Here is a 12,038-nt window from a genome sequence, read left to right on the forward strand (position 1 = left end):
GGAGCGGGAGTGATAGAACGGCTTTGGTGGGCACCTGGCAACCAGCCAGGGTCAACCCATCACACAAGTCTTGGCTCAAAGTAAAATATAGAGGGGTTTTGCACATTTCTGACTATTAAATGCTTGATATTTAAGTATCTGCTTAGGAATGACTACCTTCTGATAAGTAGAGCAGGTTCCCTTGTTATAAGAAGTTAATTTTGTCTCTTCAGTATCCATTTGTTTACTTTCTTCGCTAGATCAGTTTAATTGGCAATGCTGAATTCTGAGACAGGAAAATATTATCTTATTTCAATTCTTTGTAAGTTAAGTTATGAATCCATAAAGAAGTAATTAAAGACTGTATGTGTCTGACATTTTTTTTTTTTTTTTTTGTCCTTTTTCATGTTAGGGCTGTGTAGCTAGCTCCGACTTTTCCTACTCCCTTCTCTTACAAGACCAACCAGAAAAAATTCTATATATGGTGTTACCATACAGAAGCATATATTTAGAATCTGTTTTAATAATGGCTGAAGCTAATATTCTCCTAGGGATATGGCCTCTGGGAAAAGGACAATTAAGTTTCTGCAAGTTTTCAGCAGTATATGAATGAGGTAATATACTGGAAAGCACACACAGGCGTTATTCAGATGCTGTTCATGGCAACATCTCCTATGTTTCTAACCAATTTTTGTTTGCTTATGGATGCAGAGATTAGATGCATGCACAGTGGGATATCGAGGAGTTAATTTGGGGAGGCGCAACTTGTCAGTAACTCTGAAATAACAAGTATATATTTAAGTAAGAAATAAGCTTATTGAAATCATAGATAACATGATTCTGATGCTGTTGCATAAGTCAAAAGACAATTGAAAAATGAATTTATAATACTTGGCGTTACAAATTAGTGAATCTTTCTACAAATGCTTATAGATGAACATAGCAATTTACAGGTCTGACATTCCTTAAAGTCTGCAACTTTGTAAACTTGATTTTAGTAAAGAAGTTGTATTTATATTTACTATAGTGTATCGATTAGTAGACTACTCCAGGTATCTGTCAAGATGGCTATATTGTATTACAGTAACAAATTCTTAAGTATGTGAGGGACGTCGTCTGTAAGTTAGTGTGTGACATTACAGGATTGTAGCCTTGTTGCTGCAGGCTGTTTTACGTCTCAGATTGCCTGTTCAAATAACTGTGTTTATATTTAGATGATGTATGTTGAGTAAGGTGAGACTGTCTTTACTGCTGCTGACCCATATTCAAATTTAATGTTGCATTTACCAAGTTAAATGGTTGGCTATTAATTAGTTCTATTTACAGAAACATGGAAATGCTCATTAGGTTTGGTGGAAGTGTCAGGTGCATGTGAATTGCTACTTTGCAGTTAGCAGAAGATGCTGCACTTAAACTTAATCATATACGATTGTAATGGGATCTTGTGCAATGCTAGCCTGTATCAGCAGACACCAAGCAGCTCTTCATGGAAGAATGTTAAATGAAAGCTGTTTTAGTAGTTATGCTGGGGTTCTCTAGCCTCATTAGGCAATGAGTCAAGAACTTATCTTAAGTTCCCTCCTCCTACATTGTTGTGCAAACATTGCGGCCCTTCAGCAAGTAGTTTGCAGACCATGGCTAGGAAGCCTATGCCATAGATACTTCAAACTTTGTCTGTTAAAGCTTGTCTTTCCCCAGTCTATTTTTATGACTTCTGCCCTGATGGAGCAGGGACTGGGGGGAACCCAGGAGTTTGCCCTGCTTTCCTCAGTGCTGCTTTTAGCTCCGGTATTTGAAATCCAAACACTGAATGAAAATAATACGCTTCTTATTAAAATAGACTTCTTTAGGACTTGAGCATTTTGGTGGTGTGTTTTTCTTGTTCTTAGTTTCTTCCAAATCTTTAGAATTTATTCAGAATCTTGGCTTTGGCATAGCGAGGAGAGGGAGAAAATCTTGGGCCAAAATTAAAAATTAGTGATTCTGGCTTTTTTCCTCATGCCACAGGAAGAACTGGTGTCACAGTGGAGCCTGGTGTTTTTTCCTCAGAGGTGCTTGTAGGAGCAATCCTGACAATTTACAGCAAAACAGTATCAATTCTGTAGTTAAACCATCTCCTTTCTCCTGAGCAAACAGCTTCCATGATGACAACTCCCTATACCGGTGTGCAGCTCTTCTGCTTTGGGGAGGGTTCATCAGACAGATTCACTCACTCCAGGATCTACAACAGTTATCAGTCCTTTTCCCTGCTGTTATCTCTAGTTTGAACTTTTTCAGCACCTCTAGAAGGTGCTTGTCTGTCAAAGGGCTGTACTGTAAAGCAAGATTTGGCTGGCACATGGTTCTTTAGAAACAAACGCATATGTGAAAATACTGATCTCTTCTGTTTAAAAATACTGTAAATGTCTATTTTGTACTCTTAGGAAAATACAAAGATTTGAATGTCACTACATTTAGAGGAAAAGTATGACCAATCATTTCACAACAGTTATCTCAGACGATAGTACAAGAAATCCCAAAATATTGTTATGGTTTTATTGACTGCTTGGATTAATAAGTAGGTGTTCTCTTCAGAAGAGATGAGTGTTCCTGTTTTTTTTTTCTTTTCTGTTTTTAACTTTGAGAAACTTCAAGACACTCTAGAAACACTTACCATAACTATGGCATTAGAAAAGCCGTACTAACGAAATGACATTGTAGTATGAATATATGTGATAAAATGCTGTCTTCAACTCTGGAAAGTTGTGCTTATGTTGCTTTGTGTGTCATCTAGAATGGAATTTAATTCTCTGTAAGTAGTTTCTGTTTAAAAGAGTGGCTAGCCAGAGCAGCTTCCCTTAAATTCAAGTATGCTGAGAGAAGAGGGTATTGACCTTCTCTCCAATTCCTTTTCTGGAAAGCCAATTGGGTATGAAACTAGCCATAGAGGAGATCCTGCATCCTGACAGTTGTTGGGGACTTTTTTCCCTGTGTCTTGGCTTGGGGGGATGGGCAATAGAAGGTACTTGAAAAATCAGAGAAATTAATTGTTTGTGTTTCCTTAGATTGTCTAAATAAATAGGCAATTCCTACTAAGACAGTGTGTCTGCATTAACTGTGAAAGTAAGAGGTAGTTTCTTATAATATATTTCCCTACTCTCTGATCTTCCTTTTCCTCCTTTGCTTTATAATAATTACTTTACAAATACCAGTGCGGAATTGAAGAGGAAAAAACTTCATGCTTTGCTTTCTAAAATAATTCTCTGCAAGCAAGTCGCAATCTTTGATTGAGGACTTATAGAAATAAGTCCTTCTCTTCCGTGAGATTAGCAATGTTTGTCCTAAACTGAAAAATAAACTGTGGGAGTTCCTTGATAGCAGTAACTCAGATTGTTTCAGTTCTTCTTTTAAAATTACTAATAAATGTTTGCCATAATCTATAATTGTTTGATCTAAATATATAAACTAAATATGAAGTTTCTTTAAAAGGAGATGAAAGGGGTTTTTTGTGTTTACAGCATTTGGAACGCTTAGCAGTGTTGCTTTGCATATCATATAGAGAAGAGTAAGTGCTGTATGCTCAAACACACTTGAATTTTATGTGTCCGTTTAAGGAAAAGAGGAAGCAAACCCAGAAATCTTTATCTATTCATGCAGCTCTTTCTCTTTTGCAAAAGCATGTTTATTTACTTAAGTATATTCGCTGTTTTTCTTCTGTCCTTTCACTTGTCTACTTAAAAGAGTAGATAAACCATGGGGTCCATTATTATTTATACAGACAAGGTACTGACTAGCATAATGGAAGATCCTCAGATATACAATGCTGTAAATGTGATAAGCTTTTGTCAGCCTTGTGTTTTAGGGTTTTTTTTAATGGTCTTAGTAGTGGTCTGGGTGGTGGGAGTACTTGGTAAAGATCTGAACTGTGCTGTGAATTCCCTTTTGACCTTACAGTAATTTTTATTTTACTCTGTATAATGAAATGGGATTGTTAGTTAATGATCTTTTCTACAGAACTTATAAGTCTGCTTTTTTTTTTTTTAAGTGGTTTGTAAATGAAAAGTAATTACTGTCATTGTCCTTAACATCAAAACGGTTGGTCATCTAAGAATAAGCAAATCTATTGCACCGGGACTTCTTAAAATTTTTTAGTTTGTTACTTGTTCTTACTGAGGAGTTTTCTTTTTTGGGTTGTGGTCTGCATGTGCATATGTGGTGGTAGGGCTGGTCTGCTCTTGTATTTGTAAAAAATGAAATACTTTACTTGGCATAACCTTGGCCACTGATTTGAGACCATAGACACAAGAATGCCACTCGGAATTAGTGATAAAACTATCTACTGTTTGCTTTCTGAATCTTTTACAAAATATGGATAATTTATAAAGTTTTTGAAGATTTAAAGAAAACCTTTTGCAAGTTATCATGTAATTTTAGAGTTACTTTGCAAAACATGTAAGCTTAACTAGTACAGACTCGTATTCATTTCACTGCTTCTCACTTTTCCTTCAGGAGTCATCTTGCTTGATATCAGGACTAGATATGTATGAGATAAGTGTCTTCCCAAAATAAAACTGACCCAGTTCGTTGGAAGTGCTTACTTGTAGGTGATTTTGACTGGAAGGTCTTAAACTTAAAAGCCATGAATATCAAAGTCAACTTGTGATACCAATTGACATGATATTCTTGAACGCAGAATAAAACAAAATAAACCAATAGCTATGACCTTTACAACAAATGCAGTAATATTTTGTAGTAGTAACAGCTACCTCTTTTCTGAATATCTCAAAGCAGTTTATAAATAGTTGAAGAAATTCCTGCCTGCCCTTTTGAGAGAGGATAGCAGAGATACCTGCCTGGCAGGTATGGGAACAAGCACAAAGGGGAGAACTGACTTGTCTGAATATATGCAAAAGTCTTCACCAGATAATTTAGGACGATATGTATTTCTTTGAAATTCATGTGTTTCTCAATTCTTTATGTTACCACTTGCTTGTTCTTTTTTGAGGGCCTAATGTAAAAATCCCTATTTTAATTATGTTTTTATCATCTCTTAGTATTCTTATGAAGAAGTGAGCAGTATATTATGTGGTTGTTATTGCTATGTTGCTATTTATGTCTATTTAAAATTAAATGATACTTTTATGTACTTTAATACATAATTTCTTAGATTTCATCTGTATTTAAGAAAAAATTAAATGAATAGTCTGGAGGGACTCTAACCTGTTACGGAAATCATAATTTCTTCAGGATTTTTCTTCTAGTTGATATAGTTTCATTTTTAATACAGTATTGAATTGTAATTATTTCTGTGTCATCAAAACAAATAAAGTGTCCAAGCCATCCTGTTAAGTGGTCATTTCAGGATAGTTCTCCAAATGAACTTCCTGCTCTGAAGCATTGCATGCTTAAAATATACATCCTTTCCCAGGTTGTAATAAACATACCAGGAAAAATACAGTGAATACTAGTTGGATAGTAAAGTTACTCTAAGAAATAGCATTATATACTTTTGTACGTCCCTTCTGCATTACTTAAAGTTTCTGGCAGAGCACTGAGGTGCTTTTATATCTTAAAGCAAATTCTCAGCTAAAATGAGAGAATGTTCTTACAGTGAGTTTTTCAGATTAAAAAGATTATAGTTGTGGCCATAAAGTATAAAAATAGAAATAACAAATCCAAGTCAAATCTACAAATAGCCCATTGAGTAATATGTTTCATGTAGTGGAGGATTACTGTGGGGCACTGGCCGTTCATGTCATGGGAGAGAAGGGATGGAGAGGAGTGATCCGCTTACCAACTATCTGGTGCTTTCAGTTATTTGACATTTTTATTGCAGATCATTTATTGTATTTTATGGTCACGTCTATATCTGAATTTGAAGGTTGTGTAGGATACTGCAAACTTTCTATTCAGTATCAACCTTACATTTAGATCTTCTTATCAGAGGGTCCATTCAAGCCTACTGCAGTAGCAGGACACCTGACCTTTTTCTATAGTTTAATCTTGCTGCTTTTGGGTCTATGACTTACAGTTAGCAAAAAAACCTGTCTCAGATATTTGCTATTTGATTGAAAAATTGAAAGAAAGTGGATTGCCGTAGGCTACTCTAGACTATTTTCAAATATAGTTAATTTTTAGAGATATGTTAGGTGAAAACCATAACATGTCAGAAAAGTCCAGTGTCTGTTGTACTCAGGTTTGGCAGGTTTTTAAGAGACAGACTACTTGTTTGTTTGCTGTATTTCAGGAATGTTGTGTAGGTTTTTGAAAAGTATATTGAAATTTATTTTGTCTTTAGCAGAGCAGTTAGTACCAAAGTCAGGATTTTGTCTTAACTGGATGTATAGCTAGCAAATAAAGCTGTAGGATATACGTTGTTTTTACTAGTAGCAGGGGGGATTGGACAGTCAAGGTGGCCAACAAACTCTGATACAGACTTAAGGCATCCTCTCAAGCCAGAAATATGGCTTAGTGGTTTTATATACAGATAAGTTATACTTCTACATGGAGATATTGAAACTTAAAGTTCCAGTTTAAAAGAATCTGGAGGTCACAAATACTCTATAGTTTTGAATTTATCAATAAATAAACTCCAGATTCCATGGCTGTGTCTTCCCAAGTTGTTTTAGTAAGAAAACTATTGTAATTCCAGTGAAACATACTGTTCCCACCTTACAGTATTGATGGACAGAAATCCTTTGATAAATTATTCTCTAAACTGGAGTTTTGTACTATCTGGCATTCTACAGACATCTGCCCAATATATAACTATGTGTTTTGTTGTTGGTTTTGTTTTTAGTTTCTCCAGCAATGGATTCTCAAAACCTTGGATGATGAATTGAGAATATGGTCATTTAAATTGTGAATTATATTAATGTGGGAGCAGTTGAAGGCATTTTAGGATGAACGCTTACTGCTGACAAGCTGGAAGAATGACCTGAAATAAATCTCTTAAGAACATGTGGAAAGTGCTATACTTCTAATACAAATAATTAATCAAATAAATATAAGATAGGTTAACTGCTGAAGCAGTAGGCTTGCAGAATATGATCTGTTGCAGATCATAAACAGAAGACAATGTTTTACTAATATGTAAGGGAAGGCACTAAAGTTCTGTTGATTTGTATTTTATTTTTTTAATGTATCCTCCATCAAAAACAGGAAGTCTTTAATCTTACGTACTCAGTGCTATTGAGGCCTCAAGTGGAGCCATGTGTCCAGTTTTGGCACAGGGAGTCAAGATAGATGTAAATAGTTGGAAAGTGTCCGGAGGAGATAAAAATGATTAGCTGTCAAGGAAGCATGAAAAGTGAAATGAGTGAGAATTGACATTCTTTGTTGCAAGCATGTCTTTCTCTCTCTCTAGATAAACATTGAAAAAATGTTTTGTAAAGAAAGGAATAATCTCTCTGTGAAGATGACTAGGAGTAATTAATCTAGGGAGGGAGATCTAGACGTTAGGAAAAAATACTAGTTGTGAGAATAGTTGAGCTCTGTAATAATTTGCATAGGAAGGCCAAGGCATCCCTATCGTCAGAGGCTTTTAAGAACAGGTTAGAGAAGTGTCTGGGGTTGGTTGATTCCTTGGTCAGATAAATGGATTAGTATTCTCTAGGTCTTTTCCAGCTGTTTTCTCTAATTATCTAGAAAATAACCATAATAGATGTGGCTTGTGTAGGAGATAGCATTGATTAGTAAGAGTTGTTGGGTTTTTATTTTAGACAAGCAAAGACCTTTTTTTTTTTTTTTTTTTTTTCCTTCAGAGCACCAGATAATTTATTTGTTGCATAAATCCTGAAAGGAAAAGACTTCTGTGCCTTGATGAAAGTGAGCTATCACTTACTAAATTTAAATACAAAAGTTACACTTCCTAAACCCTTATTTTTTAAAAAATATATTTGTTTTTATAGGTGCTTCTGCCTTGCACAGTTACTAAGTTTAGTATTACCTTGGGTGCCTTTCTTCACCCTGCCTTGGTTTCTATGAGCACTCTGGAGAAGTGAAGATGTATTCAGTAATTTAAAACTGGTCTAGAAAGACACTAGGCACTTTTGTGTTAGACTGTCATAATGTCTTTTAAATCAAAATTGCTTTAGAAAAAACTGCTCCTTCTGGTTTTATAATTATTAAGGAGAAGTCACTCTTATTTATATATTTATTAGTGTCTGTATCAGAGGATCATACCTTTGTAAGTTTTTGGTAATTTTTTAATTTTTTTCTTTGTTGTTTTTCTCCTGACCAAAGGGGCTTAGCCTGGACTATTTTTTAGGTATAATATTATATGACATTAGTTTTTAATGCTTCATTTGATTTCCTCGCCCCCCTTCCCCAACCCCCCAGGTCTCTGTCTTGAGAAGTTGCCAATTTCTTCTTCAGCTAGCAACCTCCATGTGGACCGTGAACAAGAAATCGTTACGTGCTACGAGAAGGCTGGGGATATTGCTCTTCTGTACCTTCAGGAGATAGAAAGGGTAAGCTGGGATGATTTGCTTATTGAAGAATTGCATGGTTCATCTTTCATTGATGCAGTGTTACCGTTTTGGTAGCTCAACTAAAAGATGTCTAATATTTATTTTCTTAGGACTTCAATGCACACTTACAGTTGGACAATAAATTAGTGTGCCTTAATGGATGTCCGCTTGCTGTCTTTCTGACTGTTCTCTCGTTCTGATCTCTTAGAATATAGTGCTAGTAGTCTAAAAAGGGACAGAGCTCCTCTGAACTACTATGTATATTCAAGATGCTGATCTGTGGCCTCTTGTTACCCTATGGTAGTTCATTTCTGAACATGGGATTATGGTGTCTTTCAAACACACATGTCGGAATATGTACATTGTATGTATATACTTACTAGCTTTTCAGGTAATTCTTAAAAAGAATTCAATTCAAAATGAACCTATGGAGATTGAAAATTGATCTTGTTGATATTTATTTGGAGCCAATAACTTAACTACTCTTAAATCCTCTTTATAAAACTACTTGAAGGTAAAATTCTGAAATAACATTGTACCCATCAGCAAGACACTTGACGTATCAGTGGGATGTCCAGAATAGTAACTGAAAGTGTGTTTGCTTCAACTAATAAGTACAATCCTGGGACAATGAAAAAAATCATCAGATATGATAGCCAGATAAACAGATTATTTTAAAATATAGATGAAATTCAGATAAATCTTAATAGTTCTATAAATTGGATCAGGACAATGTTCTTGGACTTGATAGCCCATTTGTCGTTTTATCTCATTAATATATTGCTCACTGTATAGATGAAACTACAATTACTGTTAAAATCCAAGGTACTAGATATGTAGAAGACCTGTTTTTTATTGATGAAAGATGATATATCTGAGCTTCTTAACGTTAGACAAAATATAACCTACAAACAGCTCTGCAGATTATTAGGCAAGTTACTGTTTTCTTTTTTTCCTATGGTTTTATAAGTTGTGGAGTATGAATTACAGAAAGTTAACGTTAGGCTCTTTGTAAAGAGTGTAACACTTCATGATTTAAAAGCTTCAGGCTTTATCTGAATTTAAAGGGATCCATAGGCTCTTTTATTTCCTCCTCCTGTTTTCATTTACACCATTAACCTTGTCTTCTGTTTCTTACCACTTAGCAGAAACCCTTCAAGTGTTATAAATAGTTTTTTTTAAAGAAGAGAAAATCTGTGGCACCCTTTGTTTCTAGGATTTACACACTACTGCATTTTATTTAGACTTTGAGATATGTCTGTGGCACCCTTTGTTTCTAGGATTTACACACTACTGCATTTTATTTAGACTTTGAGATATGTCTGGACAAAATACAATACACTTGGGGCTCTATTCTTTGGCTTGTGAATACTATTAGAATGAAGCAAGCTAGCAATATCACTGACCCTCTTTTTCAGACCTATTGCTTACAAGCTTCAGGCCTGTCATTTGACAGTTGTCATTGAAGGGGTTATTAGATACAGTTAGGGTCACACAAGCAAAAGGAAGGGGAAAGAAAACTTTGATGTGATGGGGGAAAGAAAAGTAATTCATACTGTTTTTTAAATAAATACACGTTTTTATTTTCTGAGGGTTTTTTGCTATGGGGTTTTTATTATCTTTTAGTGGCTGGTGGACTATGTGCAGTGAATATGAAGGCAAATGAAAGCTGTTAGCTCTCCATTTTGAGAGAGCATTTTTAATGTTGATGTAATACAAATTAAGTTATTTTAAAATTGTTTTTTGGAAATCACTCTGGAGATCACTTTTAATCTTCTTACTGCTTTCTGCAGCAGTCTTTCCTAATCTGACAGGGTTTTAGATTTTGAATACCATCACCTCCTGCTACTGAATAAGGTTACAAATATGCTTTTTCATATACTTCTCTTTTGTATGCCATTCTTCACAGAACTTTCTGAAAAAGTATTATAAAAGTATTCTGAGTGGCATTTCTTCTTCCTGAAGAAATTACCTTTAAGGATAAAGCCAAGAGCAAAAAGATATAGATTTAGGTGGGAGTGGAGGTAAGGATAGAAATATTCTACTAGCCGCTGCCTGCAAATGAAAAAGATTTCTCCAACATTAAGTATTAGCTTCTGTGTAAAAGTCCACAAAACTTTTTTTTTTTTTCCCTAAATAAATTTTTTAACTTTTCCTTTTGTTTTCTTAGGTAATTAATGCCAATTTACAAAACAGAAGCCCTAAACCAGGGCCCACTGCACATGAACAAGAACTTGGTTTTTTCCTGGAAACAGGGCTTCAAAGAGCACATGTTTTATATTTCAAGAATGGGTAAGATTCGATTCTTCTTTTTTTGTATTTGTTTTTTTGTTTAGGTTTTGTATTTGTGATCTAACTTTGCATCGTCATTTTTAGCAATTGTGGATTGTGTAATCATGAGGACTTTATTAAAGTAGTAACATTTTGATTGAAATAGTAAGGCTGCCCATATTATATTTATTTACATATAGTAAAATTGTTTAATCAAAGTATATTAAACAGAAAGCATTTTATATTTTTACTTTCTAAATTGAGAACTTAAAATACCTTAAACTTGAACTATTTGAAATTTCTTTTACTTTATTACTAGACACTGTTAGAAAGTGATTGACAACATATTGAAACTCTTGATTTTTGTAATTTTGATTTTGTAATTTTTTTCCAAATCTCTTCAGTTATGACTTATTTTAACATTATGCTGCAGGATAAACGTGCATGAAGATCAACAGTATGTATACAAGTATACAATCTCCATTGTATCTGCTCTATAGATCCTTCTAGATTCTGCATGGGAGATCCTTTATAATTTATTTTAAATAAGGCTTCCCTTAAAAGTCTAAAAATAAATTCAGATATCACAGAAAACGAAAAAAGGAGTACAACTCGCCGTTTATAAGAGCTTCAAAACTTGGCACAAATGGTTTTTAAGTACATTTCTGACATTTGTTGTTGAAATAACATAGTTTAAGAATTTATTTGCAGGGCTTCTTATTTCACTAGGAAGATGTGGTTTCATTGAAATATTGGAACTCTTGGTAGGACTACTGTTTTGTACCAAAAATGTTTCTTATTCTTACAAATACATAAACAGAAGATAAAGGGAAATCGTGCAGTGTCTGTAAAGAGTTCGAGATTTTAATGTACTGATGGTAGGGTGACAAAAGGCTATCCAAGTTTTCAAACTGTTCAGGGACTTCAGCATGGAAATGATCACTAAGCTTTTGAAATCTCATTCTTAAAGTAATGGAGTACTGCTGCAATAACACATGATCTGAGAGTTACTTTTTAGTTCTGGTTTCATCATGTAATTGCAGGAGGAATGGAATGTTCTGAAAGTTAATATTTTTCATTTACCAGAGCTAAAAATAAAATTTCTGTTTTCATGGCTGCACAAAAGATAAATAAAATATACTTATTGAAAGAATCCCAGTGGCAATAGTGGTTAAGAATAAGCTAAAAATTCCACATTTTGAAGAATTTTGATTGAAGGCCAGGAATGGAAGTGGTCCATTTAATCTGGCATGTTGTGTGTAAAAGCAATCAGTAATAGATATAGCAGATCAAGATTAATTAAGAAAAAAAGAAAACGGCACAAAAAAGTCGTGCAGT

At 34.4% G+C, this 12,038-nt stretch overlaps 1 protein-coding gene across 6 annotated transcripts in view; it reads left to right on the top strand.

Annotated features, from left to right (window-relative positions):
- The window catches only part of TTC7B (tetratricopeptide repeat domain 7B), a 143,620-nt gene that overhangs the window by 28,997 nt on the left and 102,585 nt on the right, over positions 1–12,038 (top strand). For 3 of the 6 annotated variants that reach the window (XM_030006513.2, XM_030006453.2, XM_030006479.2), the window contains exons 4-6: positions 8,299–8,429; positions 10,600–10,721; positions 11,134–11,157. In XM_030006513.2, coding sequence (XP_029862373.1) covers positions 8,299–8,429; positions 10,600–10,721; positions 11,134–11,157 — 277 coding nt within the window. The remainder of the gene's footprint in view (positions 1–8,298; positions 8,430–10,599; positions 10,722–11,133; positions 11,158–12,038) is intronic. The other 3 variants (XM_030006519.2, XM_030006462.2, XM_030006499.2) reach the window with 1 other exon arrangement.

The sequence above is a fragment of the Aquila chrysaetos genome, chromosome 2 (genome assembly GCF_900496995.4).
Source record: "Aquila chrysaetos chrysaetos chromosome 2, bAquChr1.4, whole genome shotgun sequence".
In the NCBI taxonomy this organism is placed as follows: Eukaryota; Metazoa; Chordata; class Aves; order Accipitriformes; family Accipitridae; genus Aquila; species Aquila chrysaetos.